This window comes from Solanum verrucosum, unplaced genomic scaffold (genome assembly GCF_900185275.1).
Source record: "Solanum verrucosum unplaced genomic scaffold, falcon-dt-bn FXZP01000225.1, whole genome shotgun sequence".
In the NCBI taxonomy this organism is placed as follows: domain Eukaryota; kingdom Viridiplantae; phylum Streptophyta; class Magnoliopsida; order Solanales; family Solanaceae; genus Solanum; species Solanum verrucosum.
The window spans coordinates 221,752-244,932 of NW_026020022.1; the positions used below are offsets into that span (position 1 = coordinate 221,752).

Consider the following 23,181-nt stretch of genomic DNA (forward strand, 5'->3'; position numbering starts at 1 on the left):
TTCATGATTTGACTTACAACACCTTAAAAAAAATATTTGTTCCTCCGAACTACGAAAAGATCTAATTCATGCACCAACATAATACGTAGGCAACCCCATGGGTTTAATAAAAAAAAGGAAAAGATTCAAATATGCCATCGAACTTTCAGAAAAGACTCATTTATGCCATCCATTAAAAGTTTGGCCCATCTATGCCATTGTTGTTAAAGAAAAGGCTCATCCATGCCATTTTTTTAACTCCAATTTTGCAAAACTAGCTTTTACACCCCAAACAAGGTTTAACACTTTTCGATTAAAGTTTTTGGATCAAATGTACTCTTTTTGCTTGTTCTTTCTAACACCAAGAACACATCAACAACATAAACAACTCCCAAATTTTCAACTATTTAATTCTTCACGAAATTATCTCGAATTCTAGCTACATCATTAATTTCTTTTTTTGAAAAACTAAAATTCTAAAATCATTTGTAGAGTTTAAAAATTTCACTCTATATTAAAAAAATATTCCAAAATAAACAAAAATCAGTCCCAAAATTTCAAATATTTGCTTTGATTCATGTTTTTGTAGTTGTTTTTGACATTAGATCTTTGTTCCCTACTATTTTTTTTTGAATCTATGTTCAAAATTTCTAATGATTTGAAGTCGTGGAAAAAATTCTACCATTAAAGAATGTTTAAGTTATAAAACTTTGAAGAAATTTTGAGTGGGTCTTATTGAGTTAATTTGAATTCGCGCTCAAAAGCTATTAAGTTTTGGTATCTAGCTTGGAGGGAAATTAATTTTGAAATTTGAGGTAATTTCTTGAAGAATTAAAGAAGTTTGAAATTTGGGAATTGTTAATGTTCTTTATTTGATGTTGGTGTTCTTAAGGAAGAAAGAAGCAAAAATAGTACATTTGATCCAAAAACTCCAATTGACAAGTGTTAAAAGTTGTTTGGGGGGATAAAAAGTGATTTTGCAAACTCGAAGTTAAAAAAGGCATGAATGAGCATTTTCTTTAACAACAATGGCATACATGAGCCAAATTTTTAACGGATGACATAGATAAGCCTTTTTTGAAAGTTAGATGACATATTTGAGCTTTTTCCCAAAAAAAAAATTCAATAAAGTAACTACAGAGGAGGAAAGTGCCTCAAAATATTCAGAACTCTCAAAAATCTCAATTTCGAACTCTCTTTTTTCTCTCTCCATTGGGCTATTTATAGTTTCCCAAAATTTGGCCCAAAACTCAATGTGCGTCTAATTCAGCGACATTAGTCGGGCTCGCTGAGCTGCTTCGGCGAATCACCCATCGAGCTTCAGCTCGCCTTTTCTTGCTCTAGGCTTCATGTGTTTGAACCTCAGTCGGCGAGCTCATTTGAGTCTGCCTTTCACGTTCGGCGTATCGCCGAATACCACCTTGGTTCACCTTTCGAGCCTTCAATTTTTCTCCTTACGCTGTCATTTTCAGCGATGATCAGCAAGCTCACCTTTCTCATTCAGCTAGTCACTTTTTCATTTGGAGTTCACCGACCTATCCCAAGTGTTGTGCACTGTCCATTTAGGAGATGTTATGCTCACTAGGCGATCCGTCTTTCTTGTTTGGCGATCATCCATGTATAGTTTGCACTTCTTTTTGCATTTTTGGCTATTCTTTCAAACATTCATCCTCGCCCTGTCCATTAGTCATCATAGCTGCAAATCATCAAGATATCATCAGAATAGGACAAAATTAGGCATTGAACACACTAATTATTGAGCTAAATAGACCTCAAATGAGTGCAAATCTACCGCTCATCAACAAGGTAGTTTGTTCTGCCTTGGTTTTGATGTTTTTGGATGTTGTCTATCCCATGCATGATTTGTTGTTGTGTTTAGAGTGTCAGTCTGAGGCATCCCTGGATTTTCTTAGCGATGATTCTTTTATGGGGTTCAATTTCTTCTTAAATCGAGCATGTTTTAGTTTAATAGAGTCATTGAATAATGACTTTTTTTTATGGATTACTAGCCACATTCTTAAGAAAATATATAAACAGGTCTTGTGTAGTTTAAGTAAAATATCATATATTTGACTTAAATAGTGGTAGTTGATTAGCTTATGCCATGAAACCTGTTTTTGCTCTAAGAATGATCCCCTTCCAAAAATGAAAATTGCACGAAATCCAATTTTATATATTGACATTCATTTCTCTTTTTATGTTGACATTGAAATTTCTTGATACTTAGAGTACTTATTTGGGGGTTAGAATAAAAGCTAGATAAAAAGTCTAGTGTCATTATGTGTTAGTATTATGTGTGAAATGAAGAACATGTTTGGATAGTCATGCTGCTTATCTGAGGATAGCTTAGTTGTAGAGATTAACTTAGACCGTCTTTGTGATATTAAACCTAGTTAGCCTATTGATTTGAATATTGCTTAGTTGTAGAGATGAACTTAGGCTGTCTTTGTGGTATTAAACCTAGTTAGCCTGTATGAGTCATCCGAAAGTGAAATAAATATCCATAGCCTATATGAGTCATCTGAAAGTGAAATAAATATGGGGAATGATCTTGAATTCTTTTGTCTTTAATTTTGAGAGCGCAATTATGTTTTCTTCGTGCATTATGAGTAGTTAAATCCTCTACTTAGGTTGTGGGTGCAGTGTTTAGATAGTTTTCGTAATTTCATGATTTTGGTGTTCTAAGGATATCAAACTATTTCTCATTTCATTGTTGGTTAGTGGTTTCAAATATTAACCTATGCCATAGTATTCTAGTTTCGCTTGGGAAAGCAGAAATACTTAGTGAGCAAGGACTCATGGCTCTAACCTTCATTTGATATATTATTTTAGGAATAAGTTAAATTCCTTTGGCATAAATCAGTTATGAACTCATGGCTCTTATCTAAATAACAAAGAAATATTATGAACTATCCCCCGAGTGACTTTTATCTATTGAGAGATGGCCCTTCCACTCGACATTGTCAGATCGTTAAGGCTGCCTTTAGTCCCAGCTGCTTGTCGGTTGGGTGGAAGTATTAGGGCCAATCTACTCCGCCCAAGGAATCCTTTGCTCGCCTCCATTGTCTTTTGGTGAAACACACAGGTAGAGTCAGTGCACCTATTTTCAAGTCAATACAGCCGTTGGTAACCTTCCTTATCATTTCTTTCCCTACTACTGCTTCTAAAAGAAGATTTGTGGTTGAGAGACCAACTTCTTTTCATGTCTCGTCTTCGTTTCCAAGTCGATACACAAGTATAAAATTCAGGGAAAAGGAAGCAAAACAGAACCAACAATATGAGAGCGACACAAAGAAACATGACATTGTGGAATCCGTCCTTCAGCTCAGGCTCGTTTTGATTGGTCCAAGGAACTCCTCCCACATTCATCCCGAATACTGTCATAAACCAAACCATGTAAGTTATCTAAGATGCTATGCAAATGTAAAGATTCAAACTGAAAGAACCCGCAATAAATGGGCATTTCTACAAGAAGTTATTTGAACCAATGACCTCTGGTCATGTTGCGCTAAGGTTCCACATGTTATGAAATTATGAAAAACAATACTTAAGAAATTTCACCTCCAGTTACAACAGACAAGGGGAGAAACATGACCGAGAGGAAAGAAAGATGGTATAGTTTTCCAGTTATTTGGTCAGCCTGCCAGCTTTCAAGACCAGCCTGAATTCCTGTAACACGATTCGCTATAAACCCAACACTTTCTTTTAGACTCTTGAGTTGACCAATTAGCTCTTCAAGGGTGTTAATGTCATCAATGGCAAACCAATCTTTTGAACAACACTTCTCCTTTACTCTTGGAATTACTTGTTCCCCATATGCAATCACCTGCACTAAAAGTAACTAACATAATATATATATATATATGCCTAGAGTCTTGAGCATATATCTTAAATCTCATGTAAACTTGATCCCGATCGAGTATATGTTTCAACAGGAATCACATGTCTCTTCATCACTTGATATGACATAGACAGGACTAAGGAATTACGTACCTGGAGAAGGCGCTGTGAGTCAAGATGCACCTTTGGAAATCTTCTATCCTCCAACATTTGTTGCTTTACGGCAAAACAACCTGCAATGAATATAGAAAAATCATTCATTTGAATCATCTATAACAAAATCCAACTAAATTTTGAAAATTAAACATCTATAACAGAATGTACCTTTGTCCAATTCCAATTCTACAGAATCCAACTCAATCTCTAGCTTTGTCACAATATCTTGAACATGATCGACATGCCTATCTAAAACGTGAACAACAAGATTCGACACAGATTTAGGCACAGGATTGTCAGCCTCTTCAAAATGATTCTTCGTCAGCAGAAAATCAAGAACATGTTCCCTGATTACAGTTCTACCCCTCCCCCTTTGTTCACCATAACTTGGACTATCCACAATAGGAATCTCTGACAGAAGAGACTCCTTTACCGGGGAAAAACCCAATCTTGGAACGCGACCTAATGACACAGTGATCACCAAATTCTCGGTAACTCTTGCAGCAATTCTAAATGTAAAGTTGCTGGATGCAGGGCCAGGTGAATTAACTCGAAAAACTAGAGAACCATTAACATGGGCGCAAAAGGGTCCATTGCTAACTAGTGATAGAATGTCTTGGAGATTCAGAGGTGGGCAGAGTACATCTATAAGATACCGTGCAGATTGTGAGAGTTTCTGGTTCCACTTTGGAAGTTCAACATGATACCAACAAAATTCTTTACCTCTTCCCTCTGATAAATCCCATTCTTTGTCGAAATAATTCCCTTCTCCATCAAACATATACGCCTTTCGCCTTACGCCACCAGAATAATTGTATGAGTTGTCTGGAATATGTGCTTGTGAGGTGAATTCTCTATCTATTTCCTCTCCCTCTGCGATCAGTTCTTCGTGAGTAAGCTCCATGCAGGGGAGGAGTCAAATTTTTTACAAAAAAAATTGAATCTTGTGACCTAAAACAATTTCTGAGTCGCTTGAAATGCCTTCATTTTCTGTTCTTGTCAAGGAAGCTCTATTGCTCCCGCCTCCCTATCTAACTCGTATACACCAAATACAAAAATTATACAATAAAGTCCAAACAAATACATATATATAGTTGTGAAATCTTAATATTTTTTTCAACAATAAGAAATTTCTCAGTTTCAATATTGGAAATGCTCTTTGATCAATGCATTTCACCAAAAAATCAATTCGTCCCTAAAATAACTACCGAAAACTTATAATCCGACGTTATCATGAAAGTTGTTATTACACCATCTTCGTCAATGCAATGTGCAAGCCTTGAAAAAGAAATATAAATCAAGAATGTGATTAACGGAGAAAGCTCGAATCGACAGATTGCTGAAGAATTTGATGGAAGGAAAAAGTTATGGACCTCTAATGAATAGAGCATATATAGCAGCCTCACTTCCATTCATATTGTGTTTGTTAATGTAATTATTTTTGGCCAAGCAACTAGATGTATTAGAAGATTTTTTACATTGTATACCGTCCATCAAAATAATAGCCTACAAATATATTTTTTGCATATTAATTTATAATATACATATTTATACATAAAAATGTATTATTTTTTTTAGAGCAACTTTCACATATAGCAAACACAAAATTCATATTTATATGTTATAGCAAAGTTTGCATAATTGCGCTCCATAGCAAACATAAATATGTATATTTCACTATACATATACAAAAGAAAGCAGTTGTATAATCTGTTTTGGTATACATATACAAAAAGATCAATTGTATAAAGTGAGAGAGGCGAGTGAGCGAGCGAGATCTGGGAGAGGGGAGAGAGGGGAACAAAAATATATGTATATATACAATTTTCACGCATTTTATACATTTACATTTTTGTATAAAGTGAGAGAGCGAGATCTGGGAGAGGGGAGAGAGGGGAACGAAAATATATGTATATATACAATTTTCTCTTGCTTTATACAAACACAAACACATTTTATACAATTTGTGTTTTTTGTATAAAGTGAGAGAGGCGAGTGAGAGAGCGAGATCTGGGAGAGGGCAGAGAGGGGAACGAAAATATATGTATATATACAATTTTCTCTCGCTTTATACAAACACAAACGCACTTTATACACTTGCGTTTGTATAAAAAACGAGAGAGGCGAGGGAGAGAATGAGAGTGGCGAGCGAGATTCACCAGGAGAGAGGTGAAATAACAACAGTTTGCTATGAGGTACAATTAAATCAAACTATATTTATAGCATTTAATTTGAATTAATAGTTTGCTATTATATACAATTTTCCCTTTTTTTTTTATATATTTGACTAACAAATATAATTAGTTTTTATTGACCTGACAAATGTGTAATATAACTTTCACTTTTATTTTCATATAAAATTTCATATTACTAAAGTAACATTACATTTACCGTCATATTTTCTTAATATAGAACTTCATAATCACTATAACTAGTTCATGCAAAATATATATTATAATAGAATAAAGAATCTATTCATAATTTTATTTGAAATAGAATGCAAAATAATTAAGAGTACGTATAATAGTGGTAGATGTTGTCTTTACGGGGTTAACAAAATTTAATGTTTCCCCACAAAGTTTAGTTATATATGAAAAATTACTAATGTTTGGATAAATATTAAATCAAAACTCATACTTCCCAAATTACATCATCATATCATATCATATCATATTATCATATTTTATATTAAAAATGGAAAGCGTCAAAATTAAAAGTTGAATTACAATTTTATAACTAATTTGTCAGAACTATTACTCTATCCGTTCATTTTTAATTATCATGATTTTTTTTAGAGTCAAACTATAAAAATTTTGACTAACATTTTATGATATATTTTTATCATATTGATATGCAAAAAATTCCAATTTATAGTATTTTTCGTATAGTTTTTGAATATCTAAGTTTTTTGTTTAAAATGTCAAATTAATGTAATCTAGTTTGATTTTGAAAATTAGTCAAATTAACTTTTAAAAAGCGCAACATGACAATTAAAAGTGGACGGAGGGAATAGTTTCCTAAATACTTAGGCATTGGGAAAATGTTTAATTATCTGATGGTGTAAAAAAAATTGGTGTTAATAATACATAAAATTTAAACTCTTATTTAAATGGCACACTAAGTATACTTTTCGTGGAAATCTACGATGGACCCTCAATTTCATTTACTGTTTTTTTCTTCTTGAAAGAATAATTAGATATGTCCACTTGCTACAAACATTTCTTTAGATACTAGATGCTTAATGCCCGTGCGCACGGCCCAACATGTGATCTGAAGTACCTTTTACATGTTTAGATCAAAATTACAGAGATGCATGCAAGAAAATGTTATGAATTTATTAATCTAGTATGGACAAAATTGAAATTACAAATTTACCGATCTTGATTGATGTTGCAATCAGGCTAATCAAGCTAGAAATGTAAATTTCCTAGACGAACATTGAATAGGAATCCAATTAAACAGAGAATCTTAGTAAACAATTATACTCCGGTGTAAAATATATTTCAAACTTCATTAGATGAAATCAAAATATAGTAAATGTGCATGTCCACTTAAAACGGAGCCTCATTCCAGGAAATAATTTTCTCAATTCATACGTCTAGATCTCCATCATTTAGCTTTTACCAAAAACTAACCGCCTTTAAGTGCAAATAGTTGACAAATATTTTCGGACCAACTTTTAATAAATCAACAAGTTCAATAAGAGAATAGCTTTGATAATTACAAGTCAAAGCTATTCTGCATCAAATAAGTACTTGTAATTATCGATCCAACAAGTTCACTAAACACTGTTGATATGTACATCGTTGTTGGAACTTGGATGCAGAAGTATTGCAAGTTGAAGGATTTAGTATAAAGCCAAACAAAAGTGTTGCATATATAACTAATGAGAAGATAAAGAATGAGATTAACTATTTGAGCATTCTCGATCCATCTTAGTCAATTTGAGCTACTACATTGTTTCTTTAAAAAATCAGAATAGCCATGAAATATGAGTTGACATTAGCCCACAAACTTGATAGCCGGTCTGCATCTAAAGCATTTAAGAATACATTTAAAGTAAATACAACTTACTAATTTAAGCAAAAAAAAAAAAACTTTAAGAAAAATAAAAATCAAATCAAATCCGAAAAATCAGAGTCAGAGTCAGTTAATTTTTTTAATAGAGTTCATAACTCAAAATCATGTATTCATATATATAATCATCAAGTGAAATAATAGTGAAAAAAGCTGCACTCAAACAACAATTGAATAGGAAAAAATCACCAGCAATTGCGATAAGGAACTGCGCGCAGAAAATAGAAAAACTAAAGAATTCATCAAAAGAAGAGGAACAAATAATATCCACCAAACAAAGATTATAAATAAAGACTAATTAAGAAAGAATTTTGAAAAATAAGCTCACCAAAAATCCAAAACTAATAACAAAAGTGTAGATGAAGATGAAGACATGCATGACATCAACTAACCTTTTTCACATCAGCTTCTACCAACTCCATTCTCCATCTTCTTTGTTGCTAAGAAGTATGAAATTATAAGTTGATGGGTCTTAACGGTGAATATGTTATCTGATTCTTGTTTTTTAATTCATTAACAATTCTCAAAAAATTCTTAAAATAGTTGGCTAATAAATGTTGATAAAGATAAGGTATAGTGGATGAACACAGTAATGACAGACAGAGGGAAAAGAATAACTGATCCAGATGCTTTTGAGGTGGAAATTGTTGGAATGTATGCATCCACTTAGCTCTGATAGACCAGGTCCTCAGCACGATTTATAATGATGACAGTAGATAAATATTGAATGTAAATAAATGCTGAAAGTAAAGATTGTACACACAATTTTACGTGGAAACCTCCTTGCGCAAGGGAGTAAAACCACGACTTGTCTCACAGGAATTTTCAAACTGCATTCACTAATCTTCTCAAAGCAAAAGTAAAATATAGTTTACAACTTGAGATTAACCTTCTAATCTCCACACTAAGTAATAACACCTATTACTTAAATGAGCCTAAGCAGATACAACTAGAGCTGTCAATATGGGCTAGCCCACCCCATCCGGGCTAATCCATACAGGCTTTGACATTTTACGGGTCAGGCCAGGCTAGCCCATTTTTGGTGTGGGCCAGAAAACGGTCAACCCAACCCACAAGTACGTGGGCTACAGGCTTGCCGGGCCAGCCCACTTTTTTAAAAGTTATATATTTTTTTATAATTATTAAATTAAATTATAAATTATAATTTAAAAATATTATCATAAATATCAATAAAACAATATTACATGGTGTTAATGTTATTACTTGTTAATCAAATCCACAAATAAAATTATCTTTATAATATTTATTAAGTTTTTTTCAAGTAAAAGTATAAATATCTAAATAGAAATATTAACCTAACTGTTTTGCACTGATCACAATAAAACACAAAAAATATGACAATATTCCAACCATAAAAATGTAAAAAATAAACTCCTTAAAAAATCATGAAACTTATGACGTATCTAACACTTCATGAAACCTATGGCGTATCTAACACTTCATGATCATCTTCATCAAGCATATCTGAATCAACTTGTGGGAAGGTTGTCTTAACATCTTCATTTTCATATGCAATATATATGCGGTTTCAGTTAGTTAAATATTAAAAAATAACTAAATTGAGGATTATAATATTTAAATGTACACAAAAATATATTACCAGTTTGAGAAAAACCATGTAACCAGTTTCGAGTAGCAACAAGTGTTTGGACATTTTCATGGTGGATGCAACTTCTATACTTAGTGATTTCCTAAAAAACTTTAAATAGATTTTGAGTTTGGATCTCTTTAATTTTAAATTTTAATATTATATTATATTTTTTAATTAATTTGTATTAGCTCACGGGTCAGCCCTACCTATATTTCTCAAGCCCCACAAATCAGCAGGCTTATTCAGGCCGGGCTAAAAAGCCTTTTTTTTAAATGGGCTCCAAAATGTTTAGCCCAGTCCTATTAAATCCCGGGTTAGGCCAGGCCGAACCAACAGGCCTAGCCCATATTGACGGCTCTAGATACAACACTGCCCACTATACTAATCCAGACTGATTAATATAGACTTTGGTGTAAGACACTAAGTTACTCACAACTAGGTTCTCACAATGATTCACACAAGCTTGAAACGTTTCTAACACAAACGAAACGATTCCTACAATATAAGCACGATTACAAGCAATTCACATAACAGCTGGTACAGGAAACAATGAAGCACTCTATTAGGTCCCTGTTGTTTTGAAGCTTGAAATTCTTTCTTTTGAATGAATGAGTAATCTTGTTGTTTGTTTTGGAATATGTTAGTCATGAAGAGTTATTATCCAATGTACAAACAACCTCGTCGCTTCTGATTGGTGTAGTACACTGCAACACCACCAACCTTTTGACGTAGACAACTTTTCCAGTTGTACAACATATGACACTGGACGAGTATACTTTGCAGAGGACCAGGTCCCTGCACTTGTGAGGAGATCATCAAAATATCTAGGAGCGTTAGCACTTATCATTTTTCCCCTTTTTGATGATGAAAAACAACCTACACGAAACCTCATGTGAGTGTAATTACAACATTCTTTCAATGAAACGGCGAATTCACGAATTCCCCCTTTAGTTTAGTATCCATCAGCAATAACAATGTGTTCCCCCTTAGTTCAGTGCCCCTAATTCCACAACCAGCTTACAATTCCCCTTAGTTCATTACCCCCAATTCCACAATCAGCTTACAACAAAATTCCCCATTTTGACATCATTGAAAAAGAAGCAATAAACATATTCAAATTATATGCAAAGCATTTGAAGAACTCAGAGCCATGGGCCACACAGAACATGTGCATGTAAGCATAAAGAGAATATGAAACCACACTTTAAACAGGGCACAAAAACAAATAATATTAGATCACTAAAACTGCCCACAACAGTCAGTCAAAAAAACACATAGCCACAGGAGTTTTAATTCAGAGTTGACAAAGAAGAAACTAGGGAAACATGACTCGTTTAGGATGGAGGGGGAGGGGGATTTAGAATGCGCATTAGCATCAGCATCAGCTCATTTGCATTCTCATGAGCCTGGATGAGTTGCTTGTGGAAAGCCTTAACTTCCTCACTGAGTGAGGCATTTGTCTTTAGCAACATTGCATTCTCATCCCTCAACTATTGCACTACCTGCTCATCCACCTTAGAGGTACCAGGTCCTTCTGAGACAACCTTCTGCAACTTAGACTTCAGTTGCACAATCTCAACCTCTTTATCATTTAAGATTGTGGTGAGATCAGATACCTCACGTTAAAGAGAGGTTTGCTATTCCAGAACATCTGCCACTTGTGATCTGCCTTTTCCCTTCCCTTCAACACGCTCACATTCCAGCAGGGTGGCTGCAGTAAACATCTGCTTGGTGGTACCTGGTACTTCCCTTCCTAAAGGCACTTCGAAGTGGTTGAATACAAAACTCAACAAGTAACCATAAGGAATCCCATGTTTTGCCTTTTTCCAAGTCATTACCCTGTGCATGTGTTCCAGCATAATGGTAGGGAGGTTGACCTCTTCAAGTTCATCAAGCTTCTCCATGAGAAAAAGGTCAGCAGCAGATGCCACTGTTTTCTTTTCAATTCTGGGCACCAACACCTTATTGATGAACTCAAAAAGTAACTGATATTCCCATTTGGGAAACTTTTTTAGTAACCCTGCACGCTTAACATCTCCACGTTTTGTGGCAAGTTTTGTGAAGTCACTAGATGGTTTACAACCTTCAATCGTTCGACTTCTTTCCACAGGCACCACTAAAATGATCCCCAATATTTCTTCATCCAAACATATTTCAACATTCCCGACAGTAGTCGTGATTCCACCACCTTCCAGAAGTTCCATTTTATAGAAAAATTCACGCACCTTAGGTTCATGCAAGTACGAAACTGGAGGTTCAAAGAGATGGTTCCAACCTTGAATGGAGACAACATAAAAAAGATTTGACATGCCAAATTTGGTTAGAATGCCAGGGTCAAAGACTCTGCCATTCAGAACCTTTTGGTTCTCTATGGCCGTTATCTGCTCCTCCCTTGTCATTTCCTTTTCTTCACTTTGTTTTTGAACCTTGGACCTGGTCCCTTTACGGGTTTTGATTTTTCAGCCACCTGTTTTCTAACTTTCTCCCTTTTTACAGAAGATTGCTTTTGACTTCCTTTTGATTTAACCCTTTCATCCTCTGCTTCCTTTCTTCGTTTCGTCACATGCGCAGTGATGTCATCAGATTCAGTCCCACTGGTTCTAATAGGCACAAGAGTTGAGGTGGGTTTTTCAGGCAGTTGCCCTTCCTTTCTCCTTTTTCTTATTCTCTCCTTGGCATGGTCAAGGACCTGGTCCCTTCTGCGAGGTCTGAAGTCTTTAGTTTCCTGCTTCTGGCTGGGGCAATCTCTAATGAAGTGACCAAGTCTGCCACATTTATGACAAAGATCATTTGCATTTGTTGTTTTGCTAGTCGAAGCCTTCTTTTGAAACCCTCCATGTTTTTTGATGATCTTCTGAAACTTTCTAGTAACATATGCCATTTCATCTTCCTCCTCAGTTACCTCAGGTTGAGACGTTTCCAGTGCAACTGATTTCTCCTTTTTTTGCTCATTCATGATTATCCCTTGTTTCTTGTTCAGCTTGTAGGTTTGGAGATTTTCGATCAGCTCATCCATGGCAAATGTCTTAAGATCTTTTGCTTTTGTTATAGCATCAACTTTACTTTCCCATGACTTGGGAAGTACCTTGAGAATCTTGCGAACTTGCTTGCTTAAGGGAATAGGCTCACCTAGGCACCTCAATTCGTTGGTGATGGAAGTGAATCTTGAGTTCATTTCGAAGATAGTTTCACCTTCCTTCATATAGAAGTTCTCATATTGAGTCGTAAGAATATCGACCTTAGACTCCTTTACTCGTTGTGTTCCCTCATGGGCTGTTTGGAGACAATCCCATATCTCTTTGGCTGATTCACATGCAAATTTTTTGTTGTACTCATCTGATCCGATTCCACACACTAAAATCTTTTTTGCTTTATAGTTTTTCTCTATCTTTTTCCTATCCATCTCATTGTACTCCTTTCTAGTTTTAACAACTGTTGTAGTGAGTTCTTCGTCTTTCACTTCCTTAGTGGGAATGTATGGTCCATCGAGGATTACATCCCATAGCTCAGTGTCTTTACCATTGATGTAGTCATGCATACGATTCTTCCACCACCCATAGTATTGTCCATTGAAACGGGGTGGTCTGGTGGAAGACTGACCTTCCTCCATGTTAGGTGGAGCAGTCATTCCTTCAGGATCTTTTCTTTTCTTGGTGTTACCCAAACTGAAAAGTCAAGCTCTGATAACACTTGTTGGAATGTAAGCGTCCACTTAGCTCTGATAGGACCAGGTCCTGAGCACAATTTATAATGATGACAATAGATAAATACTGAATGTAAATAAATATTGAAAGTAAAAATTGTACACACAACTTTACGTGGAACCTCCTTGCTCAAGGAAGTAAAATCACGACCTGCCTCACAGGAATTTTCAAACTGCATTCACTAATCTTCTCCAAGCAAAAGTAAAATACAGTTTATAACTTGAGATTAACCTTCTAATCTCCACACTAAGTAATAACACCTATTACTTAAATGAGCCTAAGCAGATATAGCACTGCCCGCTATACTAATCCAGACTGATTAATATAGACTTTGGTGTAAGACACTAAGTTACTCACAACTAGGTTCTTACAATGGTTCACACAAGCTTGAAACGTTTCTAACACAAACGAAACGATTCCTACAATATAAGCACGATTACAAGCAATTCACATAACAGTTGGTACAGGAAACAATGAAGCACTTTATTAGGTCCCTGTTGTTTTGAAGCTTGAAACTCTCTCTTTTGAATGAATGAGTAATCTTGTTGTTTGCTTTGGAATATATTAGTCATGAAGAGTTATTATCCAATGTACAAACAACCTCGTCGCTTCTGATTGGTGTAGTACACTACAACACCACCAACTTTTTGACGTAGACAGCTTTTCGAGTTGTACAACATATGACACTGGACAAGTATACTTTGCAGAGGACCAGGTCCCTGCACTTGTGAAGAGATCATCAAAACATCTAGGAGTGTTAGCACTTATCAGAAATGACACGTAGCATAAGATAATGTTACTAAAATAACCTTAATTTGAAATTTATTGCCAATTAACTGACATGTTGATACCCTATTTCTATTGACTCTTCTAATATAGTAGAATGTTGAATGGTAGGGAGCGGTTCCTCCTTTAATTGGATTTACCTTAGGCGAATCAAATTCAAAATTTAGTTACCATAAGTCATATATCAGGGGATTGAACAAGTTGTTTAGTTTTTTAAAAGCTAAATTCAAGAAGCTTTCTTCAATCTAATGATTTTGTATAGAGATAATATATAAACATGATTATTAACTTGGCTTCAGCGAATAACTATGCCCTCCAACTTTGAGTATACACAAGTAGACACACGTGTTCTACATGACATAGTATACGTGACACAAAATTGTCATGTAGGGTGTCATGTAGGACGAATGTGTCTATTTATTCATTTTTATACAAGTTTAAGTAGTGTCTACTTGTGCACACCCAAAGTTAAATGTCATAGTTATCCTCTAAGGCCAAGTTAAGGGGTCATGTTTATGTACTATGCCTTTTGTATATGTAGTTCCATTTTTATCTTTTGAATATTCTTACCAAGGAAAATCAGAATATGAGATTCTGACTTTGAAAAGATTATAAGTTGTATTGATCAATTATGGTTCTTCTAAACAGTGTCCTCTTCCAGAATACTCTATTTCTTAAAATTTTTTGGAGTAAATGGACTAGGTGGGAGTGGGTGGGGAATAAGCCAGTTAATTAACGTGTCATAAGAAAGGGAATAAATAATACTTGTTGCTTCATCTATAATAAGGACTTGTTCAATTTCAAGTATACTGTTTAGAAAATATTAGTAATACTATCTTTGCTATGACATTGTAATATTTTAGCCAGACGAAAAACTTGACGAAGTCCTTAGTTGCCAAAAGCATATATGTCATTATATATTCAGTAGTCTTGCAATCTGATAAAACATTTGTCTAACTATGGCTCTTTTTGCATACTTTGTTTGTCTTCTATTAATAATCCCTTTTGTCACTTCATTGTCCTTCAATTTTGATGGTTTTAATCCCAATGATCAGAATTTAACATATGAAGCAGATGCTTATCCAGCAAACGGTGTAATTCAGCTCACCAAAAACCAGCGCGATAGTGGTTCAAATGATAGCATAGGCCGAGCCACATATTCAGAAGCTCTCTATCTTTGGGACAAGGCCTCTGGGAATCTCACTGATTTCACTACGCATTTCTCCTTTGGGATCAATTCACAGGGCAGAAATGATTATGCTGATGGTGTTGCCTTCTTCCTTGCTCCTGCAGGTTCAAGAATTCCTGATAACTCAGCCGTAGGAGGCAGCCTTGGCCTTGCAATTAGTGGTCAACAAAATACATCGAGAAATCACTCTTTTGTTGCTGTGGAGTTTGACACCTTTAAGAACTTTTATGATCCAAAGGGTGATCATGTAGGTGTCGATATCAACTCCATGGTATCTGTTGTTAATGTGACCTGGTTCAGTAGCATTCCGAATGGTAAGAGAACTGATGCCTGGATTAGTTATAATTCAACTACAAAAAATCTTGGTGTTATCTTCACCGGTTTCCAACAACAAGGGAATACTACAGTCACCGTCCTGCAGAACCTATCTTACAATCTTGATCTGAGGGAATATTTGCCCGAATGGGTCACTTTTGGCTTCTCAGGTGCAACAGGAACCTTCTTTGCATTACAAACCATATACTCTTGGAATTTTACTTCTTCTTTAAAACATAATGATAATATAACAGATCCAGATGTACCCTTACCAAGCCCTGTGCCAGAGGATTGGATTGATAATTCAAGCAAAAATAAGTCAGGACTAGTGATTGGATTGATTTCTGGCGGTTGTGTTTTGGTAGCACTATCTGTTTTAATATTGTTTGCATTTTGGAGAAAGAGGAAGGTGCAAGAAGATGAAGATGAAGATGATGATATTATTGATGGTTCCATGAACAATGAATTTGAAAGAAGCACAGGACCAAAGAAGTTCTTGTACAGTGAGTTGGTTAGATGTACAAATAACTTTTCGCAGGAAGAGATGCTTGGGCAGGGTGGGTTCGGAGGTGTTTATAAAGGATATCTCAGTGAATCCAACTCCTATATTGCTGTTAAGAGGGTTTCAAGGGAGTCAAAGCAAGGAATAAAAGAGTATGCATCAGAAGTCAGGATCATCAGCCAGTTAAGACATAAACATTTGGTGCAACTCATTGGTTGGTGCCATCAAAAAAGAGAACTTCTACTTGTCTATGAGTTTATGCCTAATGGAAGCTTAGATTACCATCTTTTCAAGGGAAGAAGCCATTTGACATGGCCAATAAGATTCAAGATTGCTAAAGGCTTGGCCTCAGCGTTGCTTTATCTACACGAAGAATGGGAACAGTGTGTGGTGCATAGGGACATAAAGTCCAGCAATATTATGTTGGATTCCAATTTCAATGCCAAACTTGGGGATTTTGGTTTAGCTAGGCTAGTTGACCATGATAAGGGATCCCAAACAACAGTTTTGGCAGGCACGATGGGTTACATGGCTCCTGAATGTGTCACCACTGGCAAAGCTAGCAAGGAAACAGATGTCTATAGCTTTGGTGTTGTCGTGTTAGAAATAGGTTGTGGAAGGAAATGTATTGAACATAAAGCTGAGGAGCATCAAATAAATATTATCGAATGGGTTTGGAGACTTTACGGGATGGGAAATCTTCGTGAAGTAGTTGATCCTCGACTCTCATCAGAGTTCAATGAACAGGAGGTGGAGCACTTGCTAATTGTTGGCTTATGGTGTGCTCATCCAGATAACAATTGCAGACCTTCTATTAGGCAAGCAATTCAGGTGCTTAATTTTGAAGCTCCGTTGCCCATACTCCCTCCAAACATGCCTGTACCGACATATTGCAGTCCGTCACAATATGGATCAACTACTTCATATACATCACCGTATGACTCCAACAGTCCTCGGATTTCTGAAATACAGTCTTCAGTGACTAGAGACTATACTGGTTCTTCAAATAACACAGCAGCTTCTGCAGCATCTTCGCCTTCCGCATCACTTCTGTACACATGTTGATATTGTCTTATAAAGGAACTGGTCTTTCATTTCCCTGCATTCAATCTTTCAATTTTTTCTCTTAGTATTCTTTATTATTTTTTCTGTTATGAAGTAGATTGAATGAATCAACAACTTTTTTTCAAAGTTTAAATTAAATAGTTAAAATACTCTGTTCTTAAATGCATGTCTCACGAGCTATCATTGATATATTTGAACTAGGATTAGAAGTTGAATTTGAGGGAAGAAGGAATCTTATAGTGAGTTTGTACTAAAGATATTTTTCATCAAAATGATGATAAACATGGACATATTAGCTTAATTGTAGTCTGGACAGGACAATACAATTGATTTGTGTACTTGTGTCCTGTCTCTAGCTGGGGAAAAACTCCGAATTTGAACTAATTTTGACTAAGATATCTCTTGTTCCGATGTGAATTTAGATACATGAAGGATGTCATGTATGTTGTAACAAACCTAAATTTCTGATCACTATATTAATAAGAGAATTGAAATGTGATTACAACTTTAGAATTGTAATTGCAATGCTCAAACAACGGAATTACAATGGAAATATTGAAATAACAAGTAATTGTAAGAATTGGATGAGAAACTTAGACTCTAGTGTTAGCCCATGGGATCCATTGATTATGATAATCGATACTTAACAAATATATGATCCATTGGAGGCAAAGTGACCTAAGGAATCAAAAGGAAAAGCTACAAGCCTACAACACTTAAACAACACAAAGAAGGAAAGCCGATCAAAATTCAGTACCCAAGCGATACAAAGAAGGAAGCAATCATTCAAGGAACACAGATTCAGCAGAATCAAATCAAGACAGCTAAAATCCTAGTATCTGACTAGGACAATTAATCAAGCAAAATCTGGAGATAAATCAGGACAGAATCAAGAATGACAAAAAGATAAGCTCAACCGGCAAATCACTAAACAGAAAGACAATCAATCAAAGATGCGTGAAGATCATCAAGAGAAGATATCACAAAGAAGAAAATTGATTTGCTCGTGAACATATCTAATATGGACATGAATTAGCAAATCACTCTCAATCAAGGAATCCTTCAAAATCCTTGATCAAAACAAACACCCTTGGGTTTTCCTTACAAGAGCAATCAATCTGTCTATATATGCCTCCCTTAGCTTTAGTTGTGAAGCACACACTTCACATGAACTTGTAGTTTTTTGTTCTTTTGTCTTTCATAAAGCTTTGTATACTTGAGTGTACAATTGAAAAATAAAAGAAAAATAAAGGTTTGAGTGTAGGTTATACGGGTAGAGGTTGTGTCAAGGTAGAAGATCTAATTTGCATATCATATTGGAATTTAAGTTCAAATCTTTGTACCACCTAAGTTCCTTTCAAGCTCTAAAGGAAACCCTTGAAACCCAGGGGGAATGGACTAGACACCACATCAGTGATCCGAACCAGTATAAAAACATCTTCTTTTCATTTATATTCTGTCCTTTGCTTATTTATTTTTTGAGAATCTAATCTGTAGGAAGAGTCGATTACTCACAAATGTCAGTCGACTACGATAATTTTATATCACCCCCCTCTTAAATTTCAATTGGTACAAGGGCAGGTCTCACAAATCAAAGTGTTTAACCACACTTGAGTAAAGATCCATGGATAACTATCAAATTCCTAATGCTCTTCTTCAAGACGGACACTCTTCAAACCGACCTACTTACTTCAATGGTCAACACTACTCCCACCGGAAAGATAGGTTCAAAATCTTTGTTATATCAATTGATTTCCAAGCTTGGGTAGTTATCAAGAAGGGACCAAAACGCATCCCTAGTCACTGGAAAGGAATTTGCCTCAAAAGAGATTGATCTGGAATCATTTGACATCACAAAGGAACAACAATTTGACATCACAAAGGAACAACAAGAGGTAATCCAAACTAACGCTAGAGTTATAAGTTTGTTGTATTGTTCAGTTAGCAGAGCATAATATGAAAAATCTATACATGTGAAACTGTGAAAGAAATGTGAGACAAACTTGAAGTCACTTATGAAGGGACCAACAAAGTAAAAGAAGCTTGAATCAGTTCACTGGTAAATGAATATGAATTTTTCTTAATGGCAGATGATGAGGTAGTAGAAAATATGTTCTCAAGATTCAGCAAGATTGTTTGCGAACTCAATTCTTTGGAATGATATACTCAAATGGACTACAAGTCAGAAAGTTCATAAGAAGTCTTCCAAAGGCTTGGGAAACTAAGGCCGCCATTCTTGAAGATGGAGATCTACAAAAAATGACTTATGATGAACTTCGAGGAAACATTATTGCCTATGAACAAAATCATATTAACAAATATAACAAGGATGACAAAAAGAAAATTGTGGCCTTTACAGCTGGAACTCTTGAAATTGAAGAAGAAATTGATGAATCCCAAAGTGAAGGAATGACCCTCATAAATCATGGAGTCAGACAGATGCTACGTCAGAGAAGACAGAGGCCTCAACAAGACTTCAAGAACAACGACTACTCCAGATATGACGATCGATGTTATTGCTGTGGAAAGTCAGGTCACATTAGGTAAAACTGTCCTGAACTAAAAAGAAGGAGCCACAGGAAGAATGTGGATCCAAAAAGTCTCGGAGCATGGAGCGATGAAGAAGCACTATAAGTGGATCATGCTAAAACAACAAATATCTACTTTGTGGCAATGGGGGAATCAAGCAAGGTAAGGCATCATAATTGCTCTAATTGTGTCTTTGGATATTGTTATTGACAAATTGCAGAAGGTTATTGATGAATATAACAAGATTTCACAAGAAAAGAAAGACTGACAAATTCCTCTTAAAGCAAGTCAGATTAAAGTTGACTTACTGTGTGAAGAACTTGGTGAAATCAAGATGCAATTAAATAACATCAAGAAATCACAGAGTCATAGCTCAGTCAGATCTAACAGATGAATCATCAACTCTTCTTTTTATTCTACTAAATCTACTTTTAGCCCTACCTTTTTTTTTACGTGTGGCACTATGGTCATGATTCTTTTAATGGATTTGGAGACAAAAGGATGCTAGTCCAAACCATCAAGGACCCAAGAATACTCAAGTACCTAAAAGAAATTAATTTATCTATCTTGCAGGAGCGAACCAAAAGGACCTACAAAAAAGGAATGTGGGTAATAAATAGTGGATGCTCTAGAGAGACATATACGGAAAAAAAGAAAACATTTAAATGTTGAATGATTTTAATGGAGGATATGTACAATTCAGAGATAATGCCAAAGGAGAAGTAATTGGAGTTGGATCTATAACTCGCAACTCATCCTGTGTACCACCTCAAAAAGCGGAAAGTTGAAAAGAAAAGGAAAAACCAATTTTTACACAGAGGCATTGGTCTTTGAGATAGACCTACGAATGGTAGGAAGAGAATCGTAGAACTGGATTTGAGTTTTTAGAATTTCAAGTTTCTAAGGTTTGACCTACGAATGAATAGGACGAGCCATAGAAAATTGGGCGAGTCATAGATGGGTTCCGTAGGGGTAATCCATACTTAGTAAAAATTTTGGGTTAACAGAGAGGTTTACGGAATGTAAAAAGTTCGACGGTCCATAGAATTGTGTCGTAGGAAGTTGGCAAATTTTAGGCCCCAGTAACTCGACCTACGGTTAGCCAATACGATATATAGAAAGCTCTACAGTCCGTTTGTCCAAACCGTAGGGTTCTCCGAAAGTTATTTATCAAGGATGTTTGGGCCTTTTCCTATGCATTTAATGCCTATACTATGTTGTTTTGTCCCTAATTTTTAGTCTTATAACTACCCTTCTATTCCTAAATCTACCCCCTCCCCCCTCCAATTCTCATCCACATTCATCATCTCCAAATTCTCTCAAGCTTCATGGAAGACATCTCGGGTTCACCTCCATTACTTTTGGGCTTTGATCATCAAGGTATGTAGGGTTTTCATCATTGGATTTCATTCATCCAATGGTCCCAAAGATTTCCAAATTTCCAATTCAATTTCTCCTAAATTAATTAGGATTTCATGTGATCTTCATGGGTCTTGGTTGATGCTGACTTAATTGTTCAATTTCCATCTTTCTATATATAAAATTAATTTATCTACATGATTTCCAATTTATTTCTATAAGACCGATGCATTATTCATAATTATGACTATGAACTTATGAAGATATACATTTATGAATATGATTCATGAAAGTTTATGCATGATTTGTGAAAAGAGATTTTATGATCTAAAGTTGCTTCTAAGATAAGCATTAATGAAATTGTGACAAGTTTTCTCACAAATTAAGAAATCATGATTTGGTGAAAGGTTTTCTTACACATGTATGATTTCATGATTTAAGCAGCTACTTTCGGATGATTTAAGCTTGGACTAGTAACTTAATTATGTTTTTCTATGTATGATAATATGTTTCTGAATATGACTATTCCATTAGGATGTTGCATAGCACTAAGAGGACGTTGAGTTGGAGGCGCTCAAGTTATTAGAGGTCGGGTCTCTAGAAGCAATCTTGTTGTCCCTAACTATGTACCCCCGTCGATTTTGTCTTAGAAAGACATAGATAGTGGATCCACCTAAGCTAGAAGTTAAAGTTGATTTTTCGGTGTGGGAGCAAGATACTGGTTTCCACGTTATAGCTCATGTGGTCTATGTCGATTGATGGTAAATATCTCACAAAATGAACTAAGTTGCTTCAAACGTTTTTATGAAGCTTTCCCTATAATTTTAAGATGCATTGACCATGTTCATGATTTATGATTCTTCTTTAAAGGTTTTACTACGTTTTATCTTGGTCATGCATATCATGTTTTCCTTTATGTCCCCTTATTATCATGTTTTACATTTTTATGCATATCCCTCCTACTTAGTACATTCCTTGTACTAATGCATACTTGTGCCTACATTGTTTAATAATGTAGGGTTAGACACTTCTTCTCCATCCGCTCACGGCTAGATATGGATTGCTACCGATTGCTTTGGATTGTTGAGTCATCATACTTCGAGGACAACACCATGAAGACTTTACTTAATTTTGATGTAATTTATTTTAAGATGTTGTACGTGGTGTATGAGTTACGTCCAGATCACTTCTTTTGATGTATTAGATTGGCTTATCAAGGATAACTGTAGACTTCCACTTTTATGTAAATTTTTGGATGATATAAGACCTATTACTTAATTTCTCATATTTTCTATAATATTGTGTTGTATATATGTCAAGTTTATTGTGTAGGAATTCTCGAGGTCTTATGTGTCATGCCACGTCTAGTGTGCACTTTGGATAGTGACAAACTTGGTATTTAGAGCACAAGGTTTTAGAAAAGGTCCTAGGATATCTGACAAGTCGCGTTGAGTAGAGTCTTGTTCAAGTCTTAAATACTAACAAAATGAAAATGGAAAAGACTCCGCAACTACTAATGTCTATGAAGCCTCTCATACTATGAGGGATGTCGAGACAAGCCCCTGATCATCCTAACAAAATTGAAATAATAGAAATAAATGAGGGATCCTCCGGAAGCAAGGAGGCTCACCAAACAACTCTGGGACTGCAAGTGGTATCAACAAAGAGCATGTTGATGACCCTGGTTACCTGTATCTACATCATGAAACAATGCATGCCAAATGACATTAGTACATTGAATGTACGAGTATGTAAAGGGAACACTAAACATAACATTGTAGTTTCTGTGATAAATACGGGCACTCTTCAACCTTCAAGACAACTCTCTCCCTCTGGGAGTGGTACGAGATCATGGGCAGAGGAAGTACAAGAGGTACAGACGCAGGGGTCTAAATACTGAAACCAACTCATTGTAGTTTCTGTGATAAATACGGTCACTCCAATGCTGAATGCAGGAGGGAGTATCCTGCTAAGAAAGGGGCAGCTAAGAAGAATGATAAGCAGGAAATGCTACCAACACAAGTAAGTGACAGGCAGAGAGTACAGGAGGAAAAACAAGATGATCCAA

The 23,181-nt window shown here is 35.5% G+C and overlaps 2 protein-coding genes across 2 annotated transcripts; one reads left to right on the plus strand and one right to left on the minus strand.

Moving 5' to 3' along the window:
- Positions 1 to 3,067: 3,067 nt before the first annotated feature.
- LOC125821088 (uncharacterized) lies at positions 3,068 to 4,879 on the minus strand. The gene is made up of 4 exons (XM_049500501.1): positions 4,144 to 4,879; positions 3,973 to 4,052; positions 3,541 to 3,805; positions 3,068 to 3,356 (listed from the first exon to the last, which is right to left on the minus strand). The coding sequence occupies exons 1-4, from the start codon at positions 4,877 to 4,879 to the stop codon at positions 3,091 to 3,093; spliced, it is 1,347 nt and encodes a 448-aa protein (XP_049356458.1). The 3' UTR covers positions 3,068 to 3,090.
- A 10,234-nt stretch (positions 4,880 to 15,113) lies between these two features.
- Positions 15,114 to 17,225, plus strand: LOC125821087 (L-type lectin-domain containing receptor kinase IX.1-like). The gene has a single exon (XM_049500500.1). It carries the CDS (start codon positions 15,114 to 15,116, stop codon positions 17,223 to 17,225), a length of 2,112 nt encoding a protein of 703 aa, XP_049356457.1.
- The last annotated feature ends 5,956 nt before the right edge of the window (positions 17,226 to 23,181 follow it).